The sequence below is a fragment of the Halichoerus grypus genome, chromosome 5 (assembly GCF_964656455.1).
Source record: "Halichoerus grypus chromosome 5, mHalGry1.hap1.1, whole genome shotgun sequence".
In the NCBI taxonomy this organism is placed as follows: Eukaryota; Metazoa; Chordata; class Mammalia; order Carnivora; family Phocidae; genus Halichoerus; species Halichoerus grypus.
Genome location: NC_135716.1, coordinates 11,643,969 through 11,662,060, shown reverse-complemented (window position 1 = coordinate 11,662,060; position 18,092 = coordinate 11,643,969). Strand labels below are relative to the sequence as shown.

The 18,092-nt window shown below is 43.9% G+C and overlaps 1 protein-coding gene and 1 non-coding gene across 14 annotated transcripts in view; both read right to left on the bottom strand.

The window, feature by feature from the left end:
- The window catches only part of CYRIB (CYFIP related Rac1 interactor B), a 144,416-nt gene that overhangs the window by 70,276 nt on the left and 56,048 nt on the right, over positions 1-18,092 (bottom strand). For 5 of the 13 annotated variants that reach the window (XM_036084515.2, XM_036084511.2, XM_036084516.2 and 2 more), the window contains exon 1: positions 9,594-9,733. The exons of 7 other annotated variants lie outside the window; for them this stretch is intronic. Coding sequence is in view for 1 of the 6 variants with exons in the window: in XM_078072005.1 (XP_077928131.1) it covers positions 8,632-8,671 (40 nt within the window). In the remaining 5 variants the exon portion in view is untranslated. Of the gene's footprint in view, positions 1-8,631; positions 8,738-9,593; positions 9,734-18,092 lie in introns of those variants that run through there. One more of the 13 variants, XM_078072005.1, reaches the window with a different exon arrangement.
- Positions 3,385-3,573, bottom strand: LOC118530855 (small nucleolar RNA SNORA73 family). Its single transcript, XR_004914856.1, has one exon. It is a non-coding gene; the product is annotated as a small nucleolar RNA SNORA73 family (small nucleolar RNA).

The following is an 18,092-nucleotide window of genomic DNA, read 5'->3' as shown; positions in this document are numbered from 1 at the left end:
AGACCAGAGGCAGGGAAAGGACTTCACTGAAGTTTTGCCTGTATACCTCAACTAGGAAAATTTGAAATGTTTAAAAATTTTTTAATTATTTAAAATCATAGGCTATCTACCTACCCAAACTAGGCAAAATGAGAATGGTTTAAAAAAATTAAATTTGATTTTTAATAAAATATGTGATTTTTAAAAGCTGCTGATAAGAACACTGAAAATCAGCTAAAGTTCTTAAATGAACTTTTAATATGCTAATAGACTACTAAGAAGGGGTCAGTAACACATACCAAAGACAGAACACTGGCCAGTTGTCACTATGACACATACTATAATGGAACTTTGGCACACCCATTTCAAAGGGTTGCCAACCCCAGACTACATATTTTGACTATTGCTTCAACATACTGCTCTATAAATAAAAAGAAAAAGCTTTGGTTTAACTATATTCACATTTTAATATAGGAAGTCCCAGTTATCAGAGTGTATTTCCAAAATGCTTTAGCCCTTGATTCTCACACATTAAGCTTTTATCCACTAACGACTTAGAAGAGGAGCCACCATAGCTAGATTTCTTTACATTTCCAGCTCTGTACATTCATGTACACTTTAATCCAAATGGGTAGAATAAATGAAGCTGACTTTTCTGTACTTTAGAAAACAACTTGGTAAATAATATTTATGTAATACCAGAACATATCAAAGATTTAAGTCAAAACAAGCTTAAACGTAACAATTTTCAGCAAGTAAAGTTAAATTTCGAGATAACATTTCTTACGTTTGTTTACAGAAACTAACTGCACAGGAGTTAGAAAATTATGATTGATAAAATGAAGCCCAACCCCCTTTAAAAAAAATGAAAAATTCTAAGTTTAAACCTTCCTCCAACTATGCTAGCCCCTCTTTTTTTTTTTTTTTTTAAGATTTTATTTATTTGGGGCACCTGGGTGCCTCAGATGATTAAGCATCTGCCTCAGGTCATGATCTCAGGGTCCTAGGATTGAGCCCCACATTGGGCTCCTGGCTCAGTGGGGAGCCTGCTTCTCCCTCTCCCTCTGCCTCTCCCCCTGTTCATGCGCATTATCTCTGTGTCTCAAATGAATAATAAAAAAAAAAATTTTTTTTAATTAAAATTAAAGATTTTATTTGTCAGAGAGAGAGAGAGCATGTGCACAAGCAGGGGGAGTGGCAGGCAGAGGGAGAGGCAGGCAGAGGGAGAGGCAGGCTCCCTGCTGAGCAAGGAGTCCGATGCGGAACTTGAACCCAGGACCCCGGGATCACGACCTGAGCTGAAAGCAGATGCTTAACCCACTGAGCCACCCAGAGTTCCCTATGGTAGCCCCTAAATATATACTGTCCCAAGATCTAAAGGAAAAAAAAACCTCATTAGAAATGTGCTTATATTGTTTTGTTAGAATTTTCCAGAATTTTAAGTAGAGAATTATTGTATGACATAAACAAAAGCAAAGTAATCTCATACCTTGCAACCCAAGGTGGTTTTCCCGTGCTTCACCTTAATGTAATGTCCCTGAAATTCCTAAAAAACCATGTGTGATTTTTTTCAAATCAAAAGACGTCTGGACATGGTAGTCATTATTTTTTGAGTAAATGTTATCAGATACCAACTTACCTTGGAGAAAATACATTTCAAATGCTGATGCTCTGGCTACTGCTATTAGTGAGAGTAATACTGTCCTTCATCTCTTACACAGGAGTCTCATGTTTTCTACCAGCATCCATGAAAAGGTGGCATGGTAACTTACTAGCTTGCAACTAGGGTAAGATCTCAGACCATCATGGTTCTGGACAGTTTTGGCAGTAAGGATGGGATGCTGACAGAGCCACCCATGACTTTCTAGAAGACAGAGTTATCAGGCCCCCAAGGGCAGAGGTCTAGGAAATGGGAAGACACCCTGGGATCTGAGAGTGGTCCTGATGGTAGGTGGGGAGAAGATGAGAATATGGATCCCTACCACCCTACCTGTTAATGAACAGGAGTTGGATTAATGTTTAGAAACTGAGCAGCAAAAAGTGGAATTGAAATCAACCACCCAAATGGTGACTTGGTGGTTGTTCACTCTCCTCTGGGCTGGCAGAGGAAGGGATATGCCAAGACAATGGGGCAACAGCCCTGTGTCTCCAGGTGAAAGGCATTGTGGCTGTGACTATTGAGCCTCAGAATCCCCAAAACTAAAATGGATTATGTAAGTAAGGATGGCCTTGCTGCCAAAATGAAGTTTTAGTTGGACCAAAATTATTAGAAGTTCCTTTGATTGAACTATGAGGGAATAACCAAAAGGGAATACAAAGCTTTGATTGCTGGTACAGGTGCTCTCTCCCTCGTGCTCCCATCTCCTACCCTGCTCTACTTCTACCCCCAAAACTCTTCTGCTTTACAGAAAAAAATGATAAAGTATGGGGTTGAAGTCTCCCTGACTCCCAAGAAGGACTGAAGGCCATAGAGCCAATAGGCTGCCCAGGGAACTTTGGAGAGGGACTCAAAGCTTTAAGGTTCTTTTAGATATAGGCACCCATGTCATCACCAGCCTACCCAGTCCCGTGAAGGGAGGGAACATCCAGATTCAATTAATAGGGTTTGGGCAGGATTTACAGTGGGGAAAAAAAACGAATGTGACGAAAGGACAGGACTCTCTGGGCCAGTTCAATGTTCTGTTGCTGCCTCTACATCCCAATGTATAGTTAAGAGTTGATATGTTACATGGTTGTACTTCCCCACCCTCTAAGTGCCAGAGGGGATTCTCCCAATCAGGAAGGGTTGCATGTAGAAAAATCCTAGTACCTTTGGGGCCCCACAACCCTAACGACCGTTTTTTGGTTACAAGTCTCTGTGACTTACGATTTTATTGATTAGAGCTTCTGAGAAAGGGAGGCAGGCAGTCTCCACCTGCAGGTGCCCCTGGGGGTTCTGCACTCTGCCTTCCGGACACAACTATCAGACATGCTCCTTCTCTAAAGCAATTGTTAGCATGCTACTGTCCTCTTGTGGAAACTGAATCCCTGACTCATGGAGACCTCTTGAGTCCACAGGCTGATATTCCCACTTTGGTTTTCTAACCTACTGTCCCCCTTGATTTACTATAAAGGGCAGTTTTTCAAGGGGGTCAAATGTGCCCCAGCTTCCAAACCTCCAGGCTTATCTTATAAAAACAGCATTTGTCATTCACTTTACCAACTCTCTCTGCCAAATAAAGGACCCAACAGTGTAAAGTGTCAACTGCCAATGTTAGGTGAGGCTCTTCTCTCCCTAAATCCCATTATTTGGAATCCTGAGCAATCGCTGCGAAAGAGGTAGGTAAGAGCTTAATCCAGAAGAACTGCAGCTGATAAAAGATTTTTCTTTCATTTCCAATCATAGATCCAGATGGGGGTTCTTAGAGCTGTTTCCCGCATTGTCTGTCCCCTCTGTCATCATCCACAGGACTGTTGAGAAGCTGTAGGAATATGCAGGTGCAGACTCAAGGCATGGTGGAAATGGACTGTACATCATGGGGCAGAACCCTATGCTGCCCTACGCCACCTGGACAGAGCCCAAGGATAGTGACCTCCCAGGAATATCCACCTTGGTCTGATATACCCACTTTAGGATGGGTCAACTCCATAACTAACAATGTAGAGAGTCAACTGAAAATGCATATTCGAGAATACATCTGGCTTTGTCTTAGCCCCAACAGCATCTCAACTTTACATGAAAAAGTAGCAACAGGACCTTTGGGGAAAACTGGAAGCAAACTTACAGGCTCTACAGAGCCTAAATCCAGTAAATCATCAAATCTTATGGATTTAATACTATTCCTCCATTGTCAGTACTCAAATGATGATCACTATCAATTCTTTCCTGGACTTTAGCAACAATAGCCTCTTAACTTGCCTACTTGTATTGAATTTTACTTCATCTTCAATCCATTCTCCCAAAGCTGTCAGAACAAGCTAGTATTTCACTCTCCCCTCCCTTAAAATCCTAAAAAAAAAAAAAAAAATCCTATAATGCTTTCCCTATAGCCTTCAGTCCAAACCGACCTGAACTTGTTAACACAACTCATGCAGCCAGGCTTACAGTTTACTTATTGTGTACCTCTTTCCCACACCTCCTTTATAGAACCAGTAGCCGTTTCTAAAATGTACCTGACCTCTCTTATCTCAAAGCTTTTGCCTCTCCCTCAATTTAGGCCCGTGCATTCTCCTCCCGCTTTTTTATTTTAAGATTTTATTCATTTATTTGAGAGAGAGAGAGACAGAGATAGCAAGAGAGAACAGGAGCTGGGAGGAGAGGGAGAAGTGGGCTCCCTGGCCCGATGTGGGGCTCGATCCCAGGACCCTGGGATCATGACCTGAGCTGACGGGAGACACCTAACCAACTGAGCCACCCAGGCGCCCCGCATTCTCCCTTTTGTCTGACTGACTACTGGTCCACTCCTCAGGTTTTAGTTTAAATGGCATGACAACATGGACTTTTACCCTGACTCATAAGATTAGGTACCTATGGAATACATAGCACTGAACTCACATTGTCTATTTTTCTCGCTCTTCTACTCTAAGGAAGGACTACTAGTAGTTTATTCACTGTTATTATAAGCGTGCTCATGTGTTCATTAACTATTTGGGGGATTCACACAATCATATACCAAGTATTATGCTAGTTGTCAAAAAATACATTATCAAAAACAAGTTTTTTTTTTTTTAAGACTTATTTATTTGAGAGAGACAGCAAGTGGGGGGGAGAAGGAGAGAAAGAATCTCAAGTCGGTGTGGAGTCTGCTTGAGATTCTCTCTCTCTCCCTCTCCGTGTCCCCTGCAAAAAAGAAATGTGTTAATTTAATAAAATTATATTTTGCCCTCCCTACCACACTGCATTGAAATTAATATAAATATTTCATAAGAATTGTGAGGCACACAGCAGAGACATTATTATTCCCATTTCATAGTTAATCTGAGAATCTTCACACTATCAGACAAAAGCAAATTAGGGCTTTAGCGCAACGGTTTTGTCCATACATACTAAAATTTTACAATGAGTAGAATCTCTCGATAAGAGCACAAATCAGCAAACTGTAAAAGTCCACTTCAAGACCTACCTAGTAAATCATGGATTAAATTAGTGCCTTCAACTTTCTATTACTCTCATAAAGAACAGAGAAATGGCATAAATAATCCCCAAATAATAATATCTGGGAATATGTCATAACTTTTTTCATAGCAAGTATGTCCTAAAATTGTTTGACCTAAATTAGTATTCAGTGTAACTTGAATTATCTGAGAACATGCCAATTTATGATTGGAAGAAATATTCTAAGCACAGTGAAGTGTCCGTATTAGTTTAGGTTTATAATACAATACCAGACATATTGTACCAACTGGAATATATCAAGTAGAAATTACTCCCATGGCAGACTATAACTGCACAGGATTGAAAACTTCACAGTGTTGCATAAAACAGTACCACTGAACGTCATCTTTTCAAAATAAATTAAATAGCTACAAAAATATATCTTTGCATAAGGTCTTCTACTTAAACAAAATCACCCAGTATCTTTGAAAAAAAAAGCCTTTCTCACCAGTGGTACCACTATCAGAACATAGGATGTGTCACAAGAAATGTGTGTTTTTAAAGAATCAACCTTCTAAGAATGATTTCCTTGTTTAAAAAGTTTTACAAATGGGTGCCCGGGTGGCTCAGATGGTTAAGCGTCTGCCTTCGGCTCAGGTCATGATCCCAGAGTCCTGGGATCGAGTCCCACATCTGGCTCCCTGCTCCTTGGGAGCCTGCTTCTCCCTCTGCCTCTCTCTCTCTGTCTCTCATGAATAAATAAATAAAATCTTTAAATAAATAAATAAATAAATAAATAAAATAAAAAGTTTTACAAATGTCACTCATTTGCATTCCAATATACTTATATGAGTGGGAAAAGGGTGAAGCTACAGCTAGTAAGCAGGAAATTATAATCCTGTATATGCTCATAAGAGAGTAGAGAAGTGAACATTTTCCATCCTGTGTGTCAGCTGAAAAAGTTTTTAGATTGGCTGTTTTAAGTATGCCTTCTAAATATATAATATAAAATACAGGACCTCAAATCAGTATTTTGAAATAGAATTTTAGTAAAGACTACAAATCACAGAGGCTTGGATGTTTATGCCAGCCTTCCTCACCCTACTTGGGAGCATACTTGGACAAGTTACCTAAGCTCTCTGAGCCTGCTATTCCTGTTAATTAGTAGTTAACTAGGAATTAACCTATACCAGGCAGGGTTGTCATAAAACTACCTTAATGTATATAAAGAACTTGGCATATAGTAGGTGTTCACTACCACAGCATAATAATTAAAGAGCCAAGACCAAGTTCTATCACTTAGTAGCTGTGTCACTTTAGTTATTACTTAACTTCAATTTCCTAGTCTGTGACATGGGAATACTAACACCTAACAAGGTTGTTGTAAAGAATTTCTTAGACTCAACCCGGCAAGTAGTAAACACCATGTGCTAGTTACTATTAGCATTATGACCACCACCACTGAAATATTAAATAAACACTGGGGTGCCTGGGTGGCTCAGTCAGTTAAGCATCTGCCTTCAGCTCAGGTCATGATCCCAGGGTCCTGGGATCGAGTCCCGTGTTGGGCTCCCTGCTCTGCAGGGAGTCTGCTTCTCCCTCTGTTCCCCCCTCACTCGTTCTCTCAATCTCTCTCTCAAATAAATAAGATTAAAAAAATATATTACATAACCACTGTCACATTACTGATGATACCTTCCATTTCTGCCACTTGAAAAAATATCTCTTGAAAAATTAACCTCATTTTGGTGAACTGATCATAATACAGGATGAGCTTACACATCTAAGAATTTTTATGGTGACTTTAAATGCACAAGACACAACCTGAATTGACTGTTGCTCATGAATACTGAGAAGATATCAAATATCCATTCTAAGTGAACAAATCTACTCAATGGACTAAAGCATAACATAAAATGACATGCCTATTGTACTTTCTCCCCAAAGATCTCAAAGCACTTTAAAAAATCAAATAGAGCAATTCTCAAAATATATGAACTTGAGAAAACTGCAGCTGAGAGCAATCAACATTTTTCCCAAAACTTTTGCCACATAATTACAAAATGATGCTATAGTCAAAAACTCTTTGACCTTGCCATTCTTTCAATTATTCAAAACATTTGAGTATCCACTGTGCACCAGGCTAAATTCTGGTGCAGTAAAAGAAAAGGAGAGACCAAAAATAATAGCGGGAATGTCACTAACAATATAATTAAATATTTCCAAATATTATAATTTTATATTCCTTAAACAGTGAAAGAGCAAATTATAGGCCCTAACAGTTAAGTGCATCAATACTTAATGATTTAAGTAACCTCATATAAGCGACAGTCCAGTATTTTCCCCCAAAGAAACCAGCAGTAAAATGAAATAAGCATCCCTCTACAGTCTTCAATCACTTACTATGGTAAATGATCATTCCAAATATGAATATAATAATCTCAAGAGTGACGCTATGTAACACATTTTTTTAACCCATTTTTGGGGAAAGTTCAGAGAAATGAAAAATTCTAAATCTGATTATGTAAAATATCACCTGTAATCTATCAGAAATAAACTACATTCGCTTAATCTTAAAATTTGAAATTATATTTTTGCTGGGGCAACTAGAATCAATTTACTAATCATGTCTCCCTTTGATGAACCAATTTCATAGGAGAGAAAAATCTAGCCCCAATTATCAAATGATCTAGAGTTCATACTATAGATCCAGCATCTTATGATCCAAGAGCTTCCTCTGAAGCAGCTATGTAACTGTTAAAAGTTCTAAGAATTGAAAAATGTTATCTAACAAAATTGCTCTGCCAAAGAGAGGCAATCTTAACTATGAGTTAAGAAATCTTACTGCTAGAGTGGTTATCCAAAACCTAAAAGAGAACAAACGGCCAAGTGCCTTTTTAATACTTAGCTCCCCAGAAGGGCTATTAGAAAATGCTGATATTAACGTTGATAGCAATTGTATCATACTGATATCCAGGTAGGTACACTACAGGACTAAAAATCTTCCTTTGACGTCATTATTACAGACAACCACGGTCACGTGAAAAAAAAAGGGGAGGCCTATCATATCATTTTATGAATGCTGATCAGGCAGTTTTAGCCAACTACAACACTTACCAAGGGGTTATCAAATAAGCCCCAATTATCAAAGTGCTCTAGACACAAAGCTTCTGTTTCTATTATTAAATACAATTAAAGAATTAAAAGGATCAGTGTGTTTTTCTTGAGGTACATTTGTCTAAAATGATTTGCAATAAGTCCCCAAAGACCGAAGTGATTGAAATTCCTTCATCTATATAAAACACTCCTCTGGAATGTCAGTCTGCCAAACTGCAAGACTGTAAGAACACAAAATTGACTGATACACATTTTCCACATAAAGATTACGGAGTAAAATGATGGCGAACGCAATAAATCTGCACGAGGGGGAACAAAGTGTAAACAAATTCCAAAAATCTTTGTCTTATCCAGAATGGCACTTTGTGGTACTGCAAGAATTCAGGCATTTCATCAGTATTCCGCACACCAGGGGACACTCGATGACTGTTGTCGACAAATTAGAGGAGAAAAAGTCTCACCAACAAACGGTAGTAACAGGTAATGTTGCAAATCAGTCATGGAACCAAGCGAGCGGGAAGGTGGAGGTGTAGAAAAGAGTAACAATCTTCTGCCAAATTTTACATTGAGAAAATTAACCCATCATAGATAGCCCTCCAGGAAAGAAAAAAAAAAAAAAAGATATTTGGTACAGCCTAGAATAGCCATGAGTTACACACACACACAGCAATTGCCACTTCCACTACAGTTTGACAGTCACAGATTTGGGTAATTATAGTAGAAATTGTGTGTTTTGGAAACACCCTAAGACCACACCCTATGACTGAGAATCTGGACTTTAAATGCTGGGAATTGAAGTGGTCAACGCGGTGTATACTTGGACGATCTGGCCGCGCAGGTGGAAGGGCGGAGAGGGGCAATAAAGACACCAACTTCCACGCGGGTGACCAGGAGGAGTGGCTGCCGCCGCGAGGCGTGGCGGAGTCCGAGGGAAAAGGGGGTGTGGATCTGTGGGTGAGTCCGGGGAGAAAGGGAGGGAGGAAAGGCGGCCGCGAGGAGTTAAGGGAGGTGGGCGCCGAGGGTGGGGGGCGAGCGCCGACGCGGGAGGGGAAAAGCCGGGGAGCCGGAGATCACGCGCGGCGGCCGGCTCTGGGGGTGGGAGGGCGCGGCGAGCACGCGCGTGGAGGTGCGGGTGGGAGGAAAGGGAGGAAAAAAGGAGGTCCGAATGAATGAGTCGCTGGCGGGGCCGGGGCCGCGGAGGAAGGGGCCGGGGCGCCGCGGGCCGGCGGAAGGGGGGCGCCCGCAGAGGTGCAACCGCAGCGCCGGGGGTGGGCGCCGGGGCGGGCCCACGGCGCCGGGGGCCGAGGAAGCCCCGCGCCGGCGCGGCCACCACCGCGCCCGCCTCTCCGCCAAAACGGGGTCTTGGGGCAGGAAAGTGAGGGGCGTGAGGGAAGGGGGAAAAGGGTAAAAATAAATCACTCACCCTCCGCTCGAGCCTCCGGGCTCTCTCAGCCCCGCTCCTCCGCCCTCCTCGAGCCGCGGCGGCGGCTCCTCAGCGGCGCTAGAGGGAGCCCCGGGCCCGGAGCGGGGCAGCGGCGGCGGCCGGACCGGGAGCCCCTCCGCACCTGCCCCTGTGGCGGAGCCGCGACGAGCCAAGCGGCGGCTGCAGCAGCGGCGGCGGCTCCGAGTGGGGAGGGCAAGTGACCCGGATGTACAGGGTAACGGCGAGGAGGGGGAGGGGGGAATGCCAGGAAGTGAGGGCGCAGCGGACCTGTCCGGCCGTGCGCATGCGTCGCGCGCCCGCCCCGCAAGGTAAATCCTCGGCCTTCCTTCCCCGCCCCTCTTCCCCGCCCCTCCTGAAGGGGGCGGGGCGAGACTTGAGACAGGTGGTCCGGCGGGGAAGGGAAGAGAGGAAGGGGGCGCGGCCACCGCCTCCGCGCCCCCGCGCTCCTTAAAGGGGCAGCACATCCGCGCGGAGATGGCATCTGGGTGGGTCCGAGTCTTGCAGCCTTCTCATTTTACAGAAGGAAAACTGAGGTTCAGAGGTAGGGGGGAGCTGTCTCAGGTCAGCGAGCTCGGAAAAAGCAGGAACTGGAACTCAGAACTCGCAGATCAGGACTCTTTGTACTGAACTCAGCGAAACTGCCACCTCCCACCACTCTCCACGCCTGGAATGGCTGGGCTGGTGAGCACGCCTTTCCCTCTCCGCCAGGTACTGAACCTCACTCACGCTCCCCGTTAAGGCAGAAGCGCTGGCAGGCTCCTCAGAGCTTAGAGGTGCACCGTTATGGCCTGGAATGGTATCCTGGAGACGCCCTGGGGAGGTGTTAAATGATCAATCTGAGGACAGAAATCAGGCGCCACTTGAGACTTGTACCTTGCCACGCATGGCTCTTTCAGATAAATGAGATTTTGTTCTAGGGTTCCGCTCTGGGCAAAAATGTCGGGGGGTGGGGCAGAGAAATTGGATGTGGCCCAGGGCACAGCATTTTATTTCCCTAATCCTCCTTCACCCTTGAACATAAATGCTCCCTCTTTACATACAAAACCAGAACATCTATCTAGCTGGTTCATCCTAATCCTGCTATGAAACTCTCGTATTTTTTCATTAACACTAAAGCGTAAATGATTACAATGTTACCTTTCTCTGGAATATTTTCGGTTTGAGCAGATCATTACCATGGAGGTAAATGGTTCTGAATATTTTGGGGTCATGGGCCCTACTGAAAATCCCACAAAAGTAGGGGTTTTTCTCCCCCAGAAGAATGCACACAAATTTGCATACAATGTCAGGGGATTTACGGTCCCAGGAAGCTTACCTATGAAACCCTGATTATGAACTCCTGGTCAAATAGGTAAAATGCCAGGAACCATCCAGGCCTTACCAGATGTGGCCAAGAAATCACTCCTTGCCCCAAATACAGAAGAGCAACCCTTACCTTATTTAGCCTTTGTCTTCCTCACATGGAGACTACATGGTATGAGCCATACTATATAGAAATGTGTTAAGAGTCACAGAGAGATTAGATGGCTTTTTGAAGGCACACACTAAAGGCAAGAGTCCTAGGCCTCAGACTTTTGCCCTAATTATCATACTTTAGGATGATTTAGGGGTTCTATACTGTATCTATTATAATCTTCATCAATTTCAATTAAACTGAGGGAGCCAGTTTTTTGCCAACATTGATGCCGGCAGACGGTCTTCACAATCCAGGAACTGTGGTCCATGTTTCTGACACACTGATACCCATCCTTAAATAACCCTGGTCCGTAGAAACCCACTATCCTCAATTTGTACCAAGGAAGAGAGCTCATACACCTGCCCCGTCCCTTAAATATGTGCTCCGAGTAACCACACACCTCTACCTCAGTATCCCAACAAAAGCAGAAATCTCTTCCATAGTATTCTCAACCCCATCCAGTTTAGCTCAAATATCTCCCATTATGGGGAACTCATTACTGCACTGGTCGGCCTCTTCTCATTGTGAGGAACGTCTTCTTTTACACTGAGCAAAAATCTGATACCCAACAATTTTCATCCACTGGTCCTAATTTTATCTATGGAGAGCAACACAAATATGATGCCAGCCTGAGGGAGCTTTCAGTCCAGCCAAGAAAAGCCCACTGATGAATGATAACCATAAAATAAGATCAGCCCCCTTTAGGGTCGCCTGGGTGACTCAGTCATTAAGCATCTGCCTTCCGCTCAGATCATGCTCCCAGGGTCCTGGGATCCAGCCCCGCACGCACATCGGGCTCCCTGCTCTGCGGGAAGCCTGCTTCTCCCTCTCCCACTCGCCCTGCTTGTGTTCCCTCTCTTGCTGTGTCTCTCTCTGTCAAATAAATAAATAAAATCATTAAAAAAAAAAAAAGATCAGCCCCCTTTGGAGACACCTTTCTCCTTGTCAGCCCTAGACCCATCCTGGCCTGCGTCACAACTCACACGTAAGCTCGACCATTACCCCATGTGGGATATCCTGAAAACGAGAATAGAAAACAAGACTTTAAGAGAAGTGCTGAATTTATTCTTCCCCGATCCTTTCTTCGTTATCCTGCATGAATGTAATCCCATTTCAGCTGAGGTCAAAGCTTTCAAAGTTTTATGTTGAAAAAAGCAGGAGGATGCAAAAAAGAGGTTTACATAAGAGCACTCGGCTCTCGATGATTTAATCACTGTGGCTTGTTAGCATTTTTCTTTGTGAGTCCTTCCTATGTGCCAGGCACTGTACTAAGCACTTTACTTGCATTTCCTCTGTTGCTTTTAGAACCACCCTATATGGTACTATTATGATGTCCATCTTATAAATGAGGCAACCAAGGCTCAGTATGAGATCCAGGATTCAAACCCAATCTGTCAACTCCACAGTTTGTCCATTTACATAACTTGACTCTACTTTTGTAAATTTCAGAAGTTCCTGATGCCTTCTTTAAATGCTGTTTCCTTTGAAAATTGCATTACTAAATCAACTTTAAAACATTACAAAGAATAAACTGTTTCACTTAATCATTGATGCATTCAATCAACACACAATTCCGCCCCTCTACTATGTCATAGGCACCATGCCAAGGGTTTAAAGTGGAGGTTAGAAGACAGGGCAGGTGCCTGTCCTGGAGGGGCTCAGGATTTAGTGAAAGAGCTGTGACCTCATAATTACAGCACAGCACGATTCACTGTAATCTAGGAGAGTGGAAGAACCAATAATCCCTGGGACAGCTGTGAAGGCTTCAGAGAGGATGGGTTTGGTCTTGAAGAGATCAGGGAAGGGATGAGAAGAGAAGGCACATGGGCAGAGGAAGGGCAGTTTATGACATGCTGGAGGGAAGACTGGGTGAGATGGTGAAGGATCTCCTCAACCACCATGCTATGGAGTTTGAACTTGCCTCCTGAAGGCAGTAACAAGTAAACAGAAGCTTCTCAGCAAAGGAGAGACATAATTAGATGTGTTTTATATCAAGATCACTCTGACGACAGTGTCCAATATGGACTACAGTGGGAATGAGAATGGGGGCCCGCAGACCACTGAAGTTGCTGTGCAGTCCAGGGGAGAGATAATGAGAACCTGCTTTAGGAAACTGGCAGTGGAGAGCAAGAATGGGCACCAGAATTAAGATACTGATGTTTAGGGGCACCTGGGTGGCTCAGTTGGTTAAGCGACTGCCTTCGGCTCAGGTCATGATCTCAGGGTCCTGGTATTGAGCCCCACATCAGGCTCCTTGCTCAGGGTGGGGGGAGCCTGCTTCTCCCTCTCCCTCTGCCTGCTACTCTGCCTGCTGGTGCTCTCTCTTTCTCTGTCACATAAATAAAATCTTTAAATAAAAAAAAGATACTGATGTTGAATCTACAGGAGTTTGTGACTAGTTGCATCTGGGGGAAGAAGCAGCAGAAGCTGTGAGACGTGACCCTGACACTCCTAGCTTAGCAGAGCAACTGGAAGGTGATACCACTCAATCCCAATACCTTCACATAGTTTTCATTCCTGTCCTCTTCCCACCTTTACCCATGTGAATGCACGTTGCTTCAACTACTATCAGATACGTGCAACTATTTCCCAATACCGTTTCATATTTCTACAGTCACATTTATCATTTTAATGGCTGCAGAACATTGCATCATGTTGAAATAGCTCCATTTCCTTCAGTTACTAAAGGTTCACACCCTGCATGCCTGGTTTACCCTAGACTCATTTGGTTCTGAGCATTTTGCAAGGGATGGGTTGAGCGAGGGAAGAGAGCCTTTAGGTGAAGGGTGTTGGAAAACTGTGGCCACAAGGGCCAGCAAAGCTGCAACTCTCGTGGGAGACGACTGGGCAGATGCACTGCACAGAGAACTGCAGAGCTGTGGAAAAGAACACGTCAGCCTACCATTTACTCACTCATCCAGCAATTCATTCTCGTGAAGCCAAGGACAATACAGCAGAGCCCAAACCCCCTCAAAGCTCTGGATTCAGCCTAGTCAGGGTCTAAATCCTGTTCTACACCTTATAGAAGTTACTCAAACTCTCAGAGCCTGTCTCCCCACAAGTTTGTTGTAAAGATGAACCCAGCAAAAATTTACAAAACACCTGGGATGGAACTAAGCATGTGTTAAGTTCAATAATGATTTTCGGTCTTGGTCCTTTCCCTATGCTTTCTTGACTCCCAACATTTTCTTGAGTTTCTGAGCAAACCCTCCAGGCAACAATGCGTGTACTAGAGGTCAGAGCCCGAATCTGCCAGAGTGAACCAGGGCCACTCATGTGACCTCACTAACCTTTCACTTCCCATCTGGGAAACCAGCCTAAGAACCTCATTCACAGGAATGTTGCAAAGCTCTCATAAGTACTATATAGGAAAATATGTTCAAAGCCCCAAGGCACAATGTCATTAATGACTATTACTGCTGTTATAGACATTGCTGTATTCTAGATCTCTCCCCATTAAAAAAAATATCTATCTATCTATCTATCTATCTATCTTAGATATGTATCTATATTATACACCCTCCACATGAGTTCCTTGGACTGAAGTTTCTGGTTAAAGGATCTGACCACTATTATTGTTCTTTATTTGCGTTGCTCAGATTGCTCTTAGAGAGGACTCTGGATGGTGCTACCATAGTTAACTCAAAATCACCGTATAAGTCCTCAACCTAACATTCAGGGACTTCTATCAACTACTTCCTTCATCCTCTTGGTGGAAGGAATGAATACTTGAGGAAAGAAGCACCCTCCCCAACATTTCCAGGACGGCCAGGGGTCCAAAGGCTAAGGACTAAGACTCTAGTGTCCTGCCTTATGCCTGAGCACCAATGGATGAGAGTTTCACGAATCCAGAAGAAGACAGGGGAAGGAGGCCTGGGCATCCCCAGGGCAGCACTAAAGGCCTGTCCAGCATGAAAGATGGCATCAGAGCTCCTACCCAAAAGCAACAGAGTACAAAGCCAACAACTCAAACCCTAACACACTCCTGACACTCCTGTTATCTAGCAAAACATTAACCAATCTCTCAGGAGTCATAAAGTTGTCCTTAGGGCCGTATTTCCCCAGAGGCTCTGTCTATGAGCCTCTGTCACGTTCCCAAATGTAACATTTCTCACCAGTGGGCAGTTCCACAACATCCACTTTGGCCAGCCCTCTGGGCGACCTGCAGGAAGGTGGCAGGTTCTCACAGCTGGTCCTTCCCTGTGCTTCCAATATGCCTTCCAGCCTCTTCAAGTGGCTGTTTCTTGGCCTTCCAGTTTAAGGGTCACCTCCTCAAAGTGGTCCTCGCCATCGCCCCACCCCCACCTCCTGTCACTCGTTCCTGCAGGTCACTGGCTTTTTTTCCCTCACAGTACTTATTACAACCTGTAAATATTTTTATTTTCTAGCTTAAAAATGTTTTTATTCTTTTTCTTTAAGATTTTATTTATTTGAGAGAGAGAGTGAGAGAGAGAGCAAGAGCGGGAAGGAAGGGCAGAGGGAGAGGGACAAGCAAATCCCCCACTGAACAGGGAGCCCAACGCAGGGCTCGATCTCAGGACCCCCCTGAGCATGACCTGAGCTGAAAGCAGACGCTTCACTGACTGAGCCACCCAGGCGACCCTTAAAAATGTTTTTAAAGAGCCTCCCACGAAAACACCACCTCTGTGAAGGCAGAGGCCGGGGCTATCTTGCCCACTCCAACACCTGTCACTGTGCGCACCCAGCTCCTCGGAGACCCTCAGTAAGTATGCAGAATGATTGGGTAAAAAAGGGAGGTTCCCAGCCCCCCAACACACACCTTCCTTTCACCCTAACTATACAAATAACACATGTTGACTGCAGAAAAAATTTGAAAACACAGATGAGCAAAAGGAAGAAAATATAAACACTTACGATCCAACCTCCCACCATGTGGACACCCTTCCAAATGTTTTTTTCTATATCTATATAAAGATAATGCATATATTTTTATAAAAATGGTTCATATTCTAAACTAATCTGCTGCGTTTCATCTCATGGTATATCTTAATCACCTTTCCTTAATAAAAGTACTTCAGCTGCCCTGTTGTGAAAAGCTCTATACCACTCAGCCTGTCGCTACACCATAAAGGATGTAACACATCTCCTCATGTTGAGCTAAAGGGGAGGTTTCTTTAATGCCAATAAAGGTAACATGTTTTAATACAGCACTTCCCTCTTGACAAGCTTCCCATTTTTGCCTCTGTGTTTGTATTGCTTTGGAGCTTGTATTTCTACAGAACCGTACTCCCCACCGCCCATTCACCACCTGGAGTTATTAGAGTCCCTGTCAACTGCAGAAGCAAAATTGTTTGCAACGGGAAAAGCTGCCGTCTGACGAAGCCAGGATGATGCCTCGGAGTTCAGTATTTAAAGTCAATAAATTTTTATTTAAGAAAAAAAAAAAAAGAATCTGCTGCTGATACAGGAGACAGAAATAAAGAGTGCAGTTTCTTGCCAAGATTTTAATGTAAAAAGAGGAAGAGACTTTCTGCAAGCCACGGCTTTGCCTCCCCAGCCCTGCCCTGAGGCAGTTTTTCCCTAGAGGGACAGGCTGGTGGCTCACAGCGTTTATTGATGTCCTAAGCAGTCCACAGTCCAAAGCCCATTGCCCCATTTGGAGACAAAGAGCTGGCTGCAGAAAAACCCAAGAGGGCATGCTCAGGATGCACTGCCTTTTCCCACCAGCAGCACTTTGAGCCCAGCCCCTGGTGGGGTTTCAGGAGCCACTTCGCATTTTCAGCTCTGACAGTCACTCCCCTCCAGGAGGAAAGGCCTCCCCAGGCCCACCTGGTGAAGCAGACCAGAAGAACAGACCCCATTCCAGCAGGAAGGCTCAGTGCCCAAGGGCACTCGCTGTCTTGCCCACCTGCCCGCCCCCACTGTGGCTGGGCCAACTTATCAAGATGCACAGGCCCAGGAGGGGGTCACCTGAAGGAGGAGGGCAAGATATCGTCAAATTAGAAACGGCACCAGACAATGGGAGGGAGAGGAACAGCTGGGTGGGCCATCTGTTCCTGGACCTCACCCTGCGGTGACCCAAACCCCCAAACCAAGGTTCATCTCTGTTGCTCCACCCATCTTTATATAGCACCCCATCCGGGTGAGAGGACAACTTTATCTGTAAAGAAAGAGACTCCCCAATGGTGTCAAGGGTCATCAAGTTATCCATGCCATTTTCAAAAGCTTCTTGGTGCATTTTACAGAAACACTGCGGTTGGAGAAAAGAGATGGGTTTGCTTTGAAACATCATGGCAGAAGGAACTACCACCACCACGCCCTCACATCGATTGCTTCGTTTCTGCCGGTTTTGAACAAAGTGATTTCCACCCATTTCATAAACTCAATCTTTATAATGACAGTTTTCAGATGAGAAATGAGGTACAAGGAATGTAAGTATTTCGTGGGCGGTCACAAAGCTACTAAGACATGGAACCAGGATTTGAGCCAGGTATTAGCAGCTGGTTACTTGGCCTCGGTCACGCTGTTCTCCTTGCCTCCCGTCCCCCTTCCTCAGATCTCTCTGCAAACATTCATTACACCACTCAGTGTCCAAGCTCCAGCTAAAATGCTAGGCTACTCATGCATAAAACAGGCATAATACCACCTAATTCACCGTTATCGTGAGGATTAACTGAAATAACAGACGGAACCTAAGAAACTGCTAACATTCACCCACGTTTTACCCTAAAAACAGCAATTGCATACAGTTAAACCTAATATGTCAACATTCTTGGAAAACTCTTAAGTGTCTAAATAAATGTGCATTACTGATTATCTTGATTTTTGAAATCTGCAGCTTTTGTACCCAAACTTGGAAGGCTGTCCATCACGGTGACTAAGTACCCAGACCTGAGTCTGAATGCCTTCATTGTGTCATCTGTAAAAAATAGGGAAGTAACAGTACTCGCTGTCAGAATTAAGTTATTTCATGCAAAGCACTTAGCACAGTGCCTGGCAAATGTAAGTGCTTGATAAATATTAGCCTCTTCTATTATTTATTATTATTACTGTTATTATTA